Source organism: Stomoxys calcitrans, chromosome 4, assembly GCF_963082655.1.
Source record: "Stomoxys calcitrans chromosome 4, idStoCalc2.1, whole genome shotgun sequence".
In the NCBI taxonomy this organism is placed as follows: domain Eukaryota; kingdom Metazoa; phylum Arthropoda; class Insecta; order Diptera; family Muscidae; genus Stomoxys; species Stomoxys calcitrans.
Window position 1 is genome coordinate 57,625,672 of NC_081555.1, and position 19,131 is coordinate 57,644,802.

The following is a 19,131-nucleotide window of genomic DNA, read 5'->3' on the forward strand; positions in this document are numbered from 1 at the left end:
TTTCGAAATTTTCTTTGACACATCGTAGTTTCGGGCTCGCGTGGAAGGCTTACCTACGATAACATGAGTATTTGAATCATAACTAACTCAAGAACCTTTTCGATATACCGGTTGTTTTAAGTGAGACTTATTCGGGATTAATTTGGATCAGATCTTGGTTTTTATTTGTCTGCCGAGTTTGCCAAAAATTACACAGACTGTTGGAACAAAACGTTCGAGATAAACTGCTCTTTAGTCGTGGGCAGATTTGGATGCCTTTCTTTCCGAAAGACTAAGGTCTTTGGTGTGTCTTCACGACCTCAAATCTGTTGTTTATTTAAAACACTTTTAAACAGAGAAGGTTCTCGATCGTTCTACGAAATCTTCTACCAAAAATCGTCCATTTTCGTCCCAATCTACTTGTGTGGTTTGCCATAAGCGGGATTATAAAATATCGACTTGCCTGAGTTTAGAGAGCTATCTTCTTCTGATCGTTAAGTCACGTTGACTAAACGTTACAGATTGTGTATGAATTATTTAGTGGAAGATTACAAATTATAATAGTATATACTATTGTACTATATGTAGGCAGCGGCAATTCACTTTTCTACATCGGACAAATTCAATCTAGTCTAGTTCGACATCCTCTCCGTTCACAACTTTGTCCAAATTGGTTCCTAGTTTTCGACCTACAACTTCACCCTGTATGGAACAATCGTAACCTTCAACTTCGACTACTTATGTATCTTGATAGGTCTATTACATTCACAGAACCGAGCAGTGCTTTTGGGAACTGCTATGATCAAAGTTGTTCACAATGGTGTTTCGTATCCTGCGCGAGCATTGATTGATCCTGCTTCGGACTGGGCGTTTTCAATCTCGTTTAAAGCTTCTTACTAGCTCAATTAATGTTGCGGCATCGGGATTTAATGAAACGGTTTCTACTACGTCGAATAGAACTTGTTATCTAAAAATTGGTTCTCCGCTTGACTCTTGTATTGTCTTGGAGATGACGACTTTGGTCCTGTCATTCATTTCACGTGATTTGCCAACCTTCACGGTTACGAGAGACACACTTTCTCTAATACTACAGCTGCAATTGTCTAACCCGAATCTATTGTACCACGTCCGGTGGATGTTTTGCTAGGAGCAGATTTGCATCCGAAAATACTTTTGAATAGTTATTTACCAAATGTGGCGGGCTCGTTAATAACACAAAATAGGGTAATTGGGTTATTGCTAACCCGAAGCATCAATTACCTCTTCGGCACAAATATTCGATAGGAAAACGCCATTGCATGGCGACCTAAAGCTAAATTGGATTGTTGACCAACCCGCTCTTTGTTTTCGTATAACATCGCTTTTTGGTATTTCGACCACAGTCTTTCTCTTGGCTCTACAGGGTCCTTTTCGGCCCATTCGTTTTTTTTTTTTGTGAACGTGAAGTCTTTTTTTCTGATTTGCTAGGGTCCCTACTGGCCCATTCGTTGCTTTTTTCGTGGAACGAAGTGTATTGTAGCTTTGCCAGGATCTCTACTGGCATACTATTTAATATTTTCGTGGCTTCGCCAGGGTTCGTTCTGGTTCGTTCTGGTTCATTCGTTATTCTTTTCGTGGATGCGAAGTCTGTTCTGGCCTGAAATAAATCGCGAGAGTCTCTTCTGGCTTTACAGTATTCCTTTTGACCCATCGTACTAGGTTTAAGTGTAGAATTGTGAAAAAAAATTAATCTAAAACTCACTTATTGCACTATACCTTTTTTTCGCAGTTATAGTCTAGTTTAGTTACAACATGCCTCAATGTTGCAGTGTGGCCGGCAATGTTAAAGTCGAAATAAAATATTCGGTTTTATTTTCGAATATTTCTTTGATTTGATTCCTTTGTAGTCTAAATGTCAGCTTCTAGCGAGTAAATAACCATTTCTCTTACGTTTGAATCGCCACAATCATTATTCAAATTTGTATGAGATTGATATTAAAACGCTTAAGAATTTTCCTTATAATTTAGTTCAAAACATGCTGAATTTGAGTTCAGATATCCCAACTTATGAAAATTTCATCTTGATTTTATTACACGCATACACCCAAAATAAAGAATTGCGTACACCAAACGGGACAAAAAATCTTAAGAGTTAAATCATGTAAATTTTACTCCCATTTAGTTAAATTTCCATTCACTTTTTTTGAGCGAACGTATATAAATTCTGTGTTGTTACAAAACATGTAATTCAAATTAAATATGTTTTACTTACTATGTAACACATTATTTATTGTTAAAATTATCGGTTTTTTGAACATTTAACAAATAAGAACAATTATTAATATACGTCATTTGTTTAATACATAGTTTGAACAATAGTGTCCTTTTCAAATAATTGCCGAACTTTCATACATCCATCGGAGCCACAGGAAAATATTCTGCCATAAGCATCAATTTGAATTTGGCTGACACCTTGTCCAAATTGTTTGAAGAAACTATTTTTAGCATGTTCCCCAGAAAACGCTTTTATCAGCGTAAATTGGTTGAGGCTCCAAATCTGAAAATATTCAAACATTTAATTGATTATAAATGGGTTCAGAATATAAATTTAATACATATATATTTATTCAATAATACAATTCACCGAACTATTTCATCTAAGATTTTCAGCATAAACCTATACAAATGAATGCGAAACAATTCATATCGCGCTAAGTTCGGCCGGGCCAAATCATGGTAATTCACCACTATAGATTATTTCTATTAATGGATTAATGGATATTAATGGATCTATCTGAGCGTGAATATTAATGATCATAAGTGTACTGTATGTGCCAAATTTCCGCCAAACCCGACAAAAATTTAAATTTATATGGCGCCTTTTCTCTATTTCTAAGCCTATTTAGGAGTCATTTAAACAAAATCATTGTGTGTCAGCTTACTCGCCAATTTTCAATATGTTAACTCACTCAGCATTTGCGAAGAGGAGATCTGTTTTCGGGCCCGGAGTTGCTCTCACTTTGGCTACAAATAAAATAATCATGTCGACACCTCCCTAGCCGGAATTTTAAACAGGTTGAAAGAACGCGTTGCGGAGGCAATAAGAACTAATCAATTGAAATTGCTTTATTGTTTTTCAAAATATCCTCCATTAGGATGTATACACTTTTGCATGGGTTTGAACCAATTGTCGAAGCACTATTGCCACTCTGATTGAGGTATCTCCAAAACATGTATTCTGAACGCATCAACCGCTTCTTCAGGTGTCGAAAAACGTTGACCCCTCATTTTATTTACGTAAAGAAATAAAAAGAAGTCATTCAGTGCCAAGTCAGGACTATATTTCGGATGACTCATCAAATCGATGTTTTGAATGCTCTAAAAATGCAGTGGTTTTGTATTTTTGGACAATTTGTTACGACCAATCTATACAAGCCTTTTTTTGAGCGATTGACAAATTGTGTGAAATCTAACACTAACAAATTTGGTTGACGGACAAATGTTCATGCAATATTGAATGTATGCTGGTTCCACTAATGCCTAAGGTTGTCTCAATCTCACGACAGGTCATATGATGATCTTGCAATATCAGTTTGCGCACAGTATCAATGGTTTTTGGAACATCAACTGATTTTGGACGACCTTCACGAAATTCGTATTGGAGTGAACTACAACCTCGGTTAAATTCACCATACCATCGATAAACACTGGTCCTTGATGGAGCTTCATCGCCAAAAATTGAATTAAGTTCATCGATGTACTGCTGTTGAGTTAATCCACGTCGAATGTTTAAAAACTAATTGCACGAAAATGTTTACGATTTAATTAAATTTGTCCGGCCATAGGAATAGGTACTGTAAACAACTCAAATAGCGCTCGTTTGTCAAAACGTTCTGAAAAATGTCAAGCTTTACGATAGAGCCGTCAGTTGGCAGATTGCAACACAAGGGCTGTCCACTCCCGACATATAAAAGGAAACCCTCGTATAGATTACCTTTTTATGATTTAGAGAGCGCAGCAAGCCGTTTACGGGCTTAGATGTATGCCCGTAGAGGTTAAAATCCGCACGCTTTTACAGAAATCTTAAAACTAGCATCAATAATTTGAAAGGAAAATAATTTCCTTCTATTTTACTAACAGTATATCATTGTCAGATACCAGAACTACCACATAAAAACAACTCTAAAAATGTCCAATAGTTGTGTGATTGTTATTATGTGCTTGTGAATAAGAAATTTCAAAATCAGTTATTTAAGTAAGAAGTGTGTAATAGTTAAAAAGAGATTTAAAGCCCGTAATAATTTTTTTGTATGAATATGGCCGTAAAATGCAAATGTTTTTTAACATACAAAATTCAGTGATTTTCAATCTCCAAATGTCTTTATATTTCGTTTGTCAATTTTGATATATAAAATAGCCGCGTGATTGCCGCCTCACTGTGTAGCCCGAACGGGTAAAGGTAGAATCATGAAATGCAGTACGAAAGTTGGCCTTGGATCGTTGATACTAAATAAGACGGGGTTTGGGTGGGTAAAATGGTACGGAATGGTGAAAGTTTGCCCAGCACGAACTGCTGGAATTATGAAATGTGGTACGAAATAAAGAACGTCTTGAAGAATAGGTTAGGTTTAAATGGCAGTCTGGCTCACTTAGACATTTTCATCCATTGTGATACTATAAGAATAAGTGAAGGGGAATCCTTTGTTGTTCCTACCCTTGAACCATCCAGATTGCCATAAAAAGCCCACAACGTCAGTCATCACGTTGAGTGATCTACGACAGTCGAGGGCAGTTTTTGAATTCAAAAATACGTTTGCCAGCGATAGGTATTATGGACCTAACAGTGTAACAAACTTATATGCAAATCGTTTTCAAAAAATTTTGCACCACAACACTAGATAAAATTAACTGAATTTGGAAAATATTTAACTTCCCATAAGCTCGTTACTAGTTCCATAATTTCATAATAGCTACGAAATTGTTTTTACATATTATTAGTTTACTTTAAACCCACAGCTATAATATAACTAACGAGCATTAAAACTAACTTAATGGTAAAATTATTGAAAAGAATCGACTTTTTCCGAACTTTTCAGAGAATTCAGTTAAATTGGCGAACACGTCTTAATTATACAACCCATTTAGTTCCGCCTGTCTCACATCCCCACTCTATCAATTGCTCAGCTGTTTTGAGGAAGACAAATTCAATATGAAACATTGCAATTATATATTGATAAAACTTTACCTTTTGTCACAACCTTGAGTTGAACCAAGAAACTTTCGTTTACAAAACAAACGCTCTACGCATTCATCCACATCACTATTGCTTGAATTCGACACTATTTTCCCATTTACATATTTCTAACAACAACAAAAAGGAAAACATGTTCAAACTCTTTTTCATCAAAGATGGCCATGCTTTTTTCGTAAGGAAAAGTCAAGGTTAAAATAAGATTTTGACATAAAATGGGCAGGAGCTTTGTGGCACAGAGGTTGTAATTCTGCTTTTCAATTCAAAGGTCTCGAGTTTGAATCTCGGAACAGCAAAATGATTTTTAATTATTTCTTAATTTAAAAAAATGTCCCGCAGAGAAAGCGGGAAAAAAAAATCGCAACAATATTGCACCATAACATTTATGTTGGAGTGTGAAAAAATGCAATTTTTCTAAAACATTTTAACTAGTGTGAGCGGTTGCGAAAGAAATAAGTTTAAGAAAACATTACATACATCACCCGATTTTTTAAGATCATGAACTAACGTGTGTTATGTATTCAACTCATATTCACGATAAGCAATTTTGCAAAAATTGTATTATTATATTATAGTCACTCCACCATTTCTACATTTCGTTTTATTCACACTCGAGAGAGGTCAAAAAACCTTCTCGATATGACCCGTCCTAGTCCTTCAGAGTAACCCCAAAACCCACCTGGTCGCGTAGATTTGGAACAACCGCATAGAAGTCTACGCACATTTTATTAGCACGGATATTGCATTTCCAACCGGTTATTTGATAAAAAAAATACCTTGTCACTCCTTTTTATCAAAAAGCGGCAGAGGCAGTGTGTAATTCAATCTGCCTGGAACATCGGGTATTGATCCGTAGCCGCTGTATGTCCAAAGAAAAAGGTCCCTTAGCCTCGCAGCAATTTGCTAGCCACAATGTCCAGAGCCATTAGGTGTAGCATTAAATTCTGCGCATCTGATGATTTGATAACTATATATCCAGTGCATGACACGCGGTTTGAACCACGAACTTTTCCCAATGGCTCTCTTGTACACCCAGAAAAAAGATTTGTTGCCTCAACCAATTTTTTTGCTGTTGTGAAAACCAAAGTTGGTGTTGAGTTTATTGTCTAGTTTATGTTATGCTTCCAAAAATAAAATTTGCTTTAAGCAAGCGTGCGTCGTCGTTCTTTTCTGCTTGCTGCTGCTCTCCATCGGGTTTTTCTCCCTCGACTTATTACGCTTTAAAATTAATTCTATTAATTTTGTCGGTGGTCGAGGAGAGATTTGAACTCATGATGTCATGTTTGGTAGTCTTTCTTGCATCCTCTAGCCTACCGACATCATTTTCTTAATGATGATACAAGAACAATAAGCACTATGGTACAATTAAGTTTCTCAATAAAATTAAAATTAAAATAAAAAAAAGTGTAGAAACCATTTTAAAAAGAATGTTTAAGAGGAAATACATATTTTTTAAGCCGACTTTTCTTAAATAAGTTTAAAGAACAAATAACAAAAAAAATTTGGCTGGCCGGGGGATTCGAGCCTAGGTTTCCGAATTCTTTAGTGGTATGTGAAGATTTTATATGTAGTACTAACTGCCGGAAGTATAGTGAGCACAACTACCTCACTGTGGCCGATATGCCCAATTAAGATTTCGGCTAGATTTATTTATTTTTTCTAAAATATAAGCAATAACAACTATTTTTTTGTTTTCCTTTTTGTTTTGATTCTAATATTCGCGCAGCTGTGAGCACTTAATCTTAGCACATGTTGCAGGATGTTCAATCAACATTTTTGTGTCTTTGTCAAGTCCAATTTTGTTGACAGCAAAAAAAAAAACGAGTTCTTTACGCAGTATCTGTTTTTAGGCAAACAAAGTACAATGAATTAGGACGGAGGAGCAGCTATATCAAATTATAGTACGATTCGGGGCTCATGAAGCGAAATCGGGAGATGTGTTTATATGGGAGCTGTATCAAGCTATGGATCGATTCTGACCATATTGCACATGTATGTTGAAGGCCATGGGAGGAGCTGTTGTACAAAATTTGTGCCAAATAGGATGAGAATTGCGCTCTTTAGAGAGTCAAGAAGTCAAGACCCGAGATCGGTTTATATAGCAGCTATATCAGGTTATGGGCCGATTAGGGCCATACTTCACAGTTGTTGGAAGTGATATCAAAACACTATGTGCGAAATTTCAGTCAAATCAGACGAGAATTCCGCCCTTTAGAGGCTCAAGAAGTCAAGACCCCAGATCGGTTTGTATGGCAGCTATATCAAAACATGGACCGATTTGGCCTATTTACAATCCCAACCGACCTACATTAATAAGAAGTATTTGTGCAAAATTTCAAGCGGCTAGCTCTACTCCTTCAAAAGTTAGCGTGCTTTCGACAGACAGACGGACGGACATGGCTAGTTCGACTTAAAATGTTACGACGATCAAGAATATATATACTTTATGGGGTCTTAGACGCATATTTCGAGGTGTTACAAACAAAATTACGAAATCAGTACACCCCCATCCTATGGTGGAGGGTATAACAAGTTAATTTTTTAAAAAGATTTGCATTATTATTTTTATTAACAGGTATGTTTTAATTAATAAAAAATTAGTTAATAAAAAACACCTGTTCCGTATACAAGGAAGCTTTAGTTCTTTATATTGATGGTGATTGCTCCAAAAGGTCATATAAACTAATGCAACATGATGCCAACGAACAAAATTGCAATATTTATCCATGCTATGATATGGTGGCTAAAACACAAACGGAGTGTTACCCCAGTGACACAAATGTATCTGAAAATTCAGTCGATACGTCTCGCAAACCATACAGTTACATGTATAATACAAGGCTTTTCAATAACTTTTGAGGATCTCATGACTGTTTACCTGCGCATAAAAGCAATATACAAATGGGGATGTAACGGTAGCAGTGGACACTCAACTTACCGTCAACATTTCAGTGTTTCCGATACTGGAACCATCGATGGGCATTTATTAAACAAATCACAAGAGGATGCGCAATACTATGGCAAAATAATCGGCCTTCTTCAACTAGGGAAAATTATTTAATACTATGGAAATTTATTAATACTATAGCGGAATCATCATCAGTGGCTTGCGGATTTTGTGGGTCAACACCAAAAACGATGAACAATCTAAATTTTGTTCTACTGAGACAGCTACGAAACCATTTGTGTTAATATGGATTATCGACACTTCATGTTTGGATACGGTGCTTCGAGTTTATAATTCATATCGCCTACAGAATACCAATAAAAAGTTGGCAAATTCGTGGCGAAAATAAAGAAATTGCTCAACAAACCAAAATATATATTGAACAGAATTAAGAACACTAGTGGGTATTTAAGTGGATATTACGGGGACAGGTTCGGGAAATACAAACACTGGGAATAATTATTTCCGAATACCTTTATACCCTTGGTTTCATATGCCTCCCTCTGTACATAAAATATTAATACACGGAAGACATATTATTGAAAAATAATCGCTACCGATCTCAAAATACGCGAATTCGTGGCGAAAATAAAGAAATTGCTCAACAAACCAAAATATATATTGAACAGAATTAAGAACACTAGTGGGTATTTAAGTGGATATTACGGGGACAGGTTCGGGGAATACAAACATTGGGAATAATTATTTCCGAATACTTTTATACCCTTGGTTTCATATGCCTCCCTCTGTACATAAAATATTAATACACGGAAGACATATTATTGAAAAAGAATCGCTACCGATCTCAAAATACGCGAAAAACCAAACCAAAATATCAAATAGATGATAGCAGCTTCTCTTATATATAAATGAACTATCTGAAAAATATATTATATTGTATATATTGGGATGCCCAAAAAGTAATTGTCGGTAATATAGTAGTAATATAGTAGGCGTTGACAAGTTTTTTCAACGGCTTGTGACTCTGTAATTGCATTCTTTCTTCTGTCAGTTATCAGCTGTTACTTTTAGCTTGCTTTAGAAAAAAAGTGCGCGAAATTTTGTTTACATTTGTTTGTTTGGCGTCAATTTTAATATGGGTACCACATGTATTGAAAGAAATTCATTTTAAAAACCGAATCAACGCTTGCGATATGCACCTTAAACGCAATGAATTCGATCCGTTTTTAAAACGAATCATAACTGGAGATGAAAAATGGATTGTTTACAACAACGTTAGTCGAAAACGATCATGGTCCAAGCATGGTGAATCAGCTCAAACCACTTCAAAGGCTGATATTCACCAAAAGAAGGTTATGCTGTCTGTTTGGTGGGATTGGAATGATGTGGTATATTTTGAGCTGCTTCCAAGGAACCAAACGATTAATTCGGATGTTTACTGTCAACAATTGGAGAAATTGAATACAGCCATCAAGGAGAAGCGACCAGAATTGGTCAATCGTAAAGGTGTCATATTCCACCAGGACAACGCTAGACCGCACACATCTTTGGTCACTCGCCAAAAACTGAGTGAGCTTGGCTGGGAACTTTTGATGCATCCACCATATAGCCCTGACCTTGCACCATCAGACTACCATTTATCTTTGCAGAACTCCTTAAATGGTAAAACTTTCGGCAATGATGAGGCTATAAAATCGCACTTGGTTCAGTTTTTTGCAGATAAAGGCCAGAAGTTCTATGAGCGTGGAATACTAAATTTGCCAGGAAGATGGCAAAAGGTTATCGAACAAAATGGCAATTATATATTTGAATAAAGTTCATTCCAAATTTTATTAAATATGCATTTACTTTCTTTTAAAAAATCCGCAATTACTTTTTAGGCAACGCAACATATATATATATATATATATATATATATATATATATATATATATATATATATATATATATATATATATATATATATATATATATATATATATATATATATATATATATATATATATGCCGCACAAATCGGTGCGGCAAGTGATAGCATGTGTAGGGCATGCGGGGAAGATGTCTCCTGTCGCTGCGTTGCCTAATGTTTCAACATTAACATATTTACCTTTCCCAGTATTCCGAATCTTTAAGTCGGTGATGGGTCCGTCATCGGCTTCCTGTTTGTTAGGATGTGTTGGGTCTCTCGCCACTGCACTGTCTGATATTTTAGTATAAGGATCATTGCTTCTCCTAGTCTTTCTTATATTGAGAGATGCCGTGATTGTCTCGTTGTCGGCCCCCTGTTTGTTGGGCGGTGTTAAGTCACCTGCCACTGCACGGCCTAATGTCGCAGAATGAAAATTTCTGCCTATTCTAGTCTTTCCAATCTTGAAAAAGACAGCCATGCTCCCGTAGTGCGTCATGCCTTTAGTCTTAGCCAAACTTGTCACGGAGACCTCATCAATGCCAACCACAAAAAGAGTTCCTTCCACCTTCTCTTCCCTGTGGAAGACCTCCCACTTATCTGCGACCAAACCTTCGTTTTGCTTGCCCCAGAATCCCAACATGCGTTCCGTCGCAAATATACTACCCCATTCCTTGATGAAGACCGTAGCCTTTGTGAGCTGGGGAATATCCACCTTTCTCACCAGGACGAGCTTTGCGCCCTTCCAGGGAGCGTGAATACCTCTGACGAACTGTTTGACGGCATCAATACATTCCTCCAACGCAAAACGCAGCGTAAAGATGTCCCCTCTAAACTCGCAGCTCATCATTTGTATGGATGGACCCTCTACAGAGTTCCACACATGTTCAAAAATCCGATCGTTAACCAGATCCTCCACTTGGGACCGATGATCTGGTGGAATTCTACCGGATGCATTGCGATATTGATGACTGCATAATTCAGCTCATCTCTGTTGTGCTTCCTTACCACTCTGGCGTAAGAGGACGGCTCTTACCATCCTCAGCGACCATCTTCCCCTTCCGTGATGTGGAATGATGACAGTCCTCCATGAAGACTCAGGGGCCGTGCGCGCTTCCTTCGTTCGTGTTCCAACTTTTGTCCTCCGCTGGACACTGCCTGAGTCTCCATTGCGGAATTGCTGGCTTGGATTTCCCAGAGTACTCGAAAGCGGGGAGCTCTTTTTCTTCTTCAGTATTTTAGCAGTGTTATGCTCTTCGGGAGATCTAATTCTTTTTCCAGCTTCCGTAGAAGTGCTTGGAATGTCAGTTCTATCCCTTCCAGCATCCTGCATTTTCGCCCGATTACGCTGCCGGTACATACTCGTCTGTCTCCTTCTTCATGCACTTGATCGCTTTTTTTTCTGCTTGTGATCTTAGCAAAGCCATCGCTCACTTCTGCCGTCATCCCGATGACTTATCTCTCGATTCGGCTGCGATGACTGTTTCATTGACACCGTCGCTGTCTGAATTCGAGCCCGAAACACCACCTTTGCTTAAAGGCTGGGGACGAGTTGATTTCACCATTTTACAGGCTTCATATAATCCAATAATTTCAGCTGTGTAAACGGAGGTGTAATTAGGCAAAATTGCAGAGGTAAACACCTTATCCTCTGTCGTAACACTGAACGATTTATAATGTTTACTTTTAGACCCATCGGTGTAGATAAACTTTGAACCACTGTATCTTTCCTTCAATTCATCAAATCTAGGGTAAATGTGTTGGGATGTGTGCCAGATTTGTCGTGAGCGCACAAAGAAGTGTCGATTTGAGCAGTATTTAAAGTCAGGGGGATAGTTTCTATGTATATCAGTGGTCGAAGTCGTGGGTAGTTGCAAATCGGAATTTCGTGTCAAACATCTGCCGATGGGATCTTTGGTGTCTTCTTTGATGATCTGCATTTCTTCACAATTTGCTGAATAGGTGAATTTCTACTAAAAGTTAGGCTGTTTGAGAACCAGGTAACTACAGCCTTTATTAGAGTTTCAAAAGGTAAGTTCTGATAACAAGTTGTTTATTCGGGTACTTCGAAATGCTCCAAGAGTTCATCTCAATGGTATAATAACTATCATTTTGATTTTTCACAGTTTTGATGCGCTTCCATATATTAGCAGCGGGTAGACAATTTTTGATATAAGAATAGATTTTACTTTCGACATTATTGAAGTTATGTTGCAACTCATTCTCATAGAAGAAAGCCATTTAATAATACCTAATTACCTGTGCAAAACCGATGTTAGCCTATCTATATGGGTATCCCATCGATATTTGGAGTTAATGTACAAACCTAGAATTCTCATAGAATTAGCCTTCTCCAAGGGGTGGTTGCCTGTAAATATACCAGCTTGGCAGTTTCCTAATCTACAAATATGTATAGATTTGGCTACAGAGAGAACAGCGCCAGAGTTATAGCACTATTCATCTATATCACCGAGAAGTTGCGACAAATCAGTCACAGAGTCTTTGTCTCTTTTGTTTTCAACCATAATGTTGAAATTGTCGGCTCATGCTTCGAATTTTATCTCTTTATAGGGCGAAATTACAGGGCATAGGCTGTTGTAGGCAATAAGAAATTGGATCACCGAAACTGGCATACCCAGTGGTATACCATTATATAATGGCCGAGGTCGGGAATAGGCACTTTTGACTCGTGTGACTATTTTCCTATTCGACATAAAATTCAAAATATATTGGATTATTTTTAGAACAATTTTCTACCATCTTAGCTGATTGTATACCAATCTTGTCGAATGCTCTTTGAGTCCAGTGAGATTATCGACATATGCCACCGTTTCGATAGATTGCTTGTTATAACAAAATCCAAGAACAGCAATGGGTCAGTGGTCGATTTTCCTCTCTTGAAACCAATCTGAAGAATATTCAGTAACTTGTATGATTTATGTACTACCATAATCTGTTGGCTATTATACGGTCAAGAAGCTCAGATATGCATCCATTAAAGGAGATGGGTCTATATGACTATAATAACTACTGCCATACTCACTTTGTACTGCTGAGGTAAACCCGGGTGTTTTCCCTCATAACTTTCCTAATGTACTTAAAAGCTCAATAAATGTTATTATAATCTCTATTTAGTTTGTAGCCAGTGAATTAATATTTTTTTATTTTTTCTTTAGTCTATAGATTACATAATCCTTACAAACTAAATTATAAACTTAATAGTATATATATGTACAAATACAAATATATAAATAATTTTTGATTAAATGAAAAAACAAAAACTATGAATTAAGGCAGCGTAAAGGGTCATTGTTTGCATAGTTCGATGTCAAAAAACTTAATTGAAGCAGCTGATAGTTACGGGATGGTCTAAAAGGAACATTTATATACATTCTATTCAAAATTATATCAGAGATTATTTTGCCTTGCATAATTTTGAGAAGGAAAGTAATATTTATCATTGTACGCCGGCTTTTTAATGTAGGTATTTTAATTAAGTTTAATCTGAATTCATAAGACGAAAGAGCCCGAGGATCCCAGCCACGCCCCCTGAGGGAAAATAAATGAAATTGTTTTTCGACAGACTTTTATATTTTTGCCATAATTTATTTTTTCTTATACTTAAAGCGTTTAGCTTTCCGGTCCAACATGGAACTTTCTTGTGAAATTTTGATGGTTTTGGTATTTTTAACATATTTGCTGCTTCTTTGTTTATATGGTCGCTTATTGGTGTCTGTGTTTCCATGGTCATACATTTTTCGCGGTATAAATCCGAATTTGCCTATTCTATCTTAAAACGTGGTATGTGCACGTAAGTATTTACTGATTTAGTTCGGTCCTTAAACAGAGAAATATTTATTGCATAGTGGTCACTGCCATAAAGTTCATCAAGAACTTTCCGTTCGGGCTGTGCCGCAACAGTAGGGCTGCAAAAGGTTAGGTCTATGGTCGAAAAGTTCTGTGCACACTTAAGTTCTGTGCGATAAGCGTAAAAATCTAAGACGATCTAGACATGTCCGTCCGTCTGTCTGTGGAAATCACGCTACAGTTTTTAAAAATAGAGATATTGAGCTGAAACTTTGCACAGATTCTTTTTTTGTCCATAAGCAGGTTAAGTTGGAAGATGGGATATAATGGACTATATCTTGATATAGCCCCCATATAGACCGATCCGCCGATTTAGGGTCTTAGGCCAATAAAAGCCACATTTATTATCCGATTTTGCTGAAATTTGAGGCAGTGAGTTGAGTTAGGCCCTTCGACATCCTTGTCAATTTGGCCCAGATCGGTCCAGATTTGGGTATAGCTGCCATATAGACCGATCCTCCCATTAAAGTCTTAGGCCCATAAAAGCCACATTTATTTTCCGATTTTGATGAAATTCGGGACTGTGAGTTGTGTTAGACCCTTCGATATCCTACTTCAATTTCACTCAGATCGGACCAGATTTGGATATAGCTGCCATATAGACCGATCTCTCAATTTAATGTTTTGGACCCATAAAAGGCGCATTTATTGTCCGTTGTTGCCGAAACTTGGGACAGAGAGTTAAGTTAAGCCCACATATTTCTACAATTTAGTCTAGATCGATCAAAACACCCTTCGTCAATTTGGCCCAGATCGGTCCAGATTTAGATATAGCTACCATATAGACCGATCCTCTGATTTAGGGTCATAGGCCCATAAAAGCCACATTTATTATCCGATTTTGCTGAAATTTGGGACTGACGCATCAAATTTGGATATAGCTGCCATATAGACCGATCCCTCGATTTAAGTTTTTGGACTCATAAAAGGCGCATTTATTGTCCGATGTCGCCGAAATTTGGGACAATGAGTTAAGTTAAGCCCCTTGACATACTTCTGCAATATGGCACAGATCGGTCCAGATTTCGATATAGCTGCCATGTAGACCGATCCCTCGGTTTTAACTTTTGGGGCCATAAAAAGCGCATTTTTTGTCCGATGTTGCCGAAATTTGGGACAGTGAGTTGTGTTAGGCCCTTCGACATCCTTCTTCAATTTCACTCAGATCGGACCAGATTTGGATAAGCTGCCATATAGACCGATCTCTCAATTTAATGTTTTGGGCCCATAAAAGGCGCATTTACTGTCCGATGTTGCCGAAATTTGGGACAGAGTTAAGTTAATCCCACATATTTCTGCAATTTGGTCTAGATCGATCAAGATTTGCATATAGCTGCCATATAGAACGATATCTGGATTTAAAGTCTTGGCCCCAAAAAAGGCGCATTTATATGAAATTTGACACAGTGACTTATGTTAGGCTTTTCGAAATCCATGTTGTATATGGTCCAGATCGGTTTGTTTTTAGATAAAGCTACCAAAAAGACCGATATTTTGTTATACACAATTGAACAATGACTTGTACCTATTAGTATTTGGTCCAAATCGGAACATATTTCGATATAACTGCTATGGGACATAAGATATGCAATTTACACCGGAGTTTGATGAAAGATGGTTTACATATATACCGGAGGTGGTGGGTATCCAATGTTCGGCCCGGCTGAACTTAATGCCTTTTTACTAGTAGTTATTAATACTTCTAGAGCACTACGTAGTGTACCAGCTATTGAAGTCTCCAGTTATTATGGTTGGTACTACTGGTTGTTCAATAATTTCAAAAAGATTTTCCAAGAAGAAAAAATAAAAAAAAAAATTATGGCAAAAATATAAAAGTCTGTCGAAAAACAATTTCATTTATTTTCCCTCAGGGGGCGTGGCTGGGATCCTCGGGCTCTTTCGTCTTATGAATTCAGATTAAACTTAATTAAAATACCTACATTAAAAAGCCGGCGTACAATGATAAATATTATCTTCCTTCTCAAAATTATGCAAGGCAAAATAATCTCTGATATAATTTTGAATAGAATGTATATAAATGTTCCTTTTAGACCATCCCGTAACTATCAGCTGCTTCAATTAAGATTTTTGACATCGAACTATGCAAACAATGACCCTTTACGCTGCCTTAATACATAGTTTTTGTTTTTTCATTTAATCAAAAATTATTTATATATTTGTATTTGTACATATATATACTATTAAGTTTATAATTTAGTCTGTAAGGATTATGTAATCTATAGACTAAAGAAAGAATAAAAAAATATTAATTCACTGGCTACAAACTAAATAGAGATTATAATAACATTTATTGAACTCTTAGGTACATTAGGAAAGTTATGAGGGAAAACACCCGGGTTTACCTCAGCAGTACAAATTGAGTATGGCAGTAGTTATTATAGTCATATAGACCCATCTCCTTTAATGGATGCATATCTGAGCTTCTTGACCGTATAATAGCCAACAGATTATGGTAGTACATAAATCATACAAGTTACTGAATATTCTTCAGATTGGTTTCAAGAGAGGAAAATCGACCACTGACCCATTGCTGTTCTTGGATTTTGTTATAACAAGCAATCTATCGAAACGGTGGCATATGTCGATAATCTCACTGGACTCAAAGAGCATTCGACAAGATTGGTATACAATCAGCTAAGATGGTAGAAAATTGTTCTAAAAATAATCCAATATATTTTGAATTTTATGTCGAATAGGAAAATAGTCACACGAGTCAAAAGTGCCTATTCCCGACCTCGGCCATTATATAATGGTATACCACTGGGTATGCCAGTTTCGGTGATCCAATTTCTTATTGCCTACAACAGCCTATGCCCTGTAATTTCGCCCTATAAAGAGATAAAATTCGAAGCATGAGCCGACAATTTCAACATTATGGTTGAAAACAAAAGAGACAAAGACTCTGTGACTGATTTGTCGCAACTTCTCGGTGATATAGATGAATAGTGCTATAACTCTGGCGCTGTTCTCTCTGTAGCCAAATCTATACATATTTGTAGATTAGGAAACTGCCAAGCTGGTATATTTACAGGCAACCACCCCTTGGAGAAGGCTAATTCTATGAGAATTCTAGGTTTGTACATTAACTCCAAATATCGATGGGATACCCATATAGATAGGCTAACATCGGTTTTGCACAGGTAATTAGGTATTATTAAATGGCTTTCTTCTATGAGAATGAGTTGCAACATAACTTCAATAATGTCGAAAGTAAAATCTATTCTTATATCAAAAATTGTCTACCCGCTGCTAATATATGGAAGCGCATCAAGCGCATCAAAACTGTGAAAAATCAAAATGATAGTTATTATACCATTGAGATGAACTCTTGGAGCATTTCGAAGTACCCGAATAAACAACTTGTTATCAGAACTTACCTTTTGAAACTCTAATAAAGGCTGTAGTTACCTGGTTCTCAAACAGCCTAACTTTTAGTAGAAATTCACCTATTCAGCAAATTGTGAAGAAATGCAGATCATCAAAGAAGACACCAAAGATCCCATCGGCAGATGTTTGACACGAAATTCAAATCGACACTTCTTTGTGCGCTCACGACAAATCTGGCACACATCCCAACACATTTACCCTAGATTTGATGAATTGAAGGAAAGATACAGTGGTTCAAAGTTTATCTACACCGATGGGTCTAAAAGTAAACATTATAAATCGTTCAGTGTTACGACAGAGGATAAGGTGTTTACCTCTGCAATTTTGCCTAATTACACCTCCGTTTACACAGCTGAAATTATTGGATTATATGAAGCCTGTAAAATGGTGAAATCAAGAAGAGACGTATAAACCAGAGGGAGGCACAGTTCGTCCCCAGCCTTTAAGCAAAGGTGGTGTTTCGGGCTCGAATTCAGACAGCGACGGTGTCAATGAAACAGTCATCGCAGCCGAATCGAGAGATAAGTCATCGGGATGACGGCAGAAGTGAGCGATGGCTTTGCTAAGCTCACAAGCAGAAAAAAAAGCGATCCAGTGCATGACGAAGGATACAGAAGAGTATGTACCGGCAGCGTAATCGGGCGAAAATGCAGGATGCTGGAAGGGATGAACTGACATTTCAAGCACTTCTACGGAAGCTGGAAAAAGAATTAGATCTCCCGAAGAGCATAACACTGCTAAAATACTGAAGAAGAAAAAGAGCTCCCCGCTTTCGAGTACTCTGGGAAATCCAAGCCAGCAATTCCGCAATGGAGACTCCAGGCAGTGTCCAGCGGAGGACAAAAGTTGGAACACGAACGAAGGAAGCGCGCACGGCCCCTGAGTCTTCATGGAGGACTGTCATTTTAAAAAGGAGGTCACAGCCATCACGGAAGGGGAAGATGGTCGCTGAGGATGGTAAGAGCCGTCCTCTTACGCCAGAGTGGTAAGGAAGCACAACAGAGATGAGCTGAATTATGCAGTCATCAATATCGCAATGCATCCGGTAGAATTCCACCAGATCATCGGTCCCAAGTGGAAAATCTGGTTAACGATCGGATTTTTGGACATGTGTGGAACTCTGTAGAGGGTCCATCCATACAAATGATGAGCTGCGAGTTTAGAGGGGACATCTTTACGCTGCGTTTTGCGTCGGAGGAATGTGTTGATGCCGTCAAACAGTTCGTCAGAGGTATTCACGCTCCCTGGGAGGGCGCAAAGCTCGTCCTGGTGAGAAAGGTGGATATCCCCCAGCTCACAAAGGCTACGGTCTTCATCAAGGAATGGGGTAGTATATTTGCGACGGAACGCATGTTGGGATTCTGGGGCAAGCAAAACGAAGGTTTGGTCGCAGATAAGTGGGAGGTCTTCCACAGGGAAGAGAAGGTGGAAGGAACTCTTTTTGTGGTTGGCATTGATGAGGTCTCCGTGACAAGTTTGGCTAAGACTAATGGCATGACGCACTACGGGAGCATGGCTGTCTTTTTCAAGATTGGGAAGACTAGAATAGGCAGAAATTTTCATTCTGCGACATTAGGCCGTGCAGTGGCAGGTGACTTAACACCGCCCAACAAACAGGGGGCCGACAACGAGACAATCACGGCATCTCTCAATATAAGAAAGACTAGGAGAAACAATGATCCTAATACTAAAATATCAGACAGTGCAGTGGCGAGAGACCCAACACATCCTAACAAACAGGAACCCGATGACGGACCCATCACCGACTTAAAGATTCGGAATACTGGGAAAGGTAAATATCTTAATGTTGAAACATTAGGCAACGCAGCAACC

The 19,131-nt window shown here is 37.7% G+C and overlaps 1 protein-coding gene across 1 annotated transcript in view; it reads right to left on the minus strand.

Annotated features, from left to right (window-relative positions):
* Positions 1–2,216: 2,216 nt before the first annotated feature.
* The window catches only part of LOC106087131 (dmX-like protein 2), a 552,769-nt gene continuing 535,854 nt past the window's right edge, over positions 2,217–19,131 (minus strand). Inside the window, exon 21 of the mRNA XM_059366477.1 lies at positions 2,217–2,515. Within this exon, the coding sequence (XP_059222460.1) occupies positions 2,315–2,515 (201 nt within the window). The 3' untranslated portion in view covers positions 2,217–2,314. The remainder of the gene's footprint in view (positions 2,516–19,131) is intronic.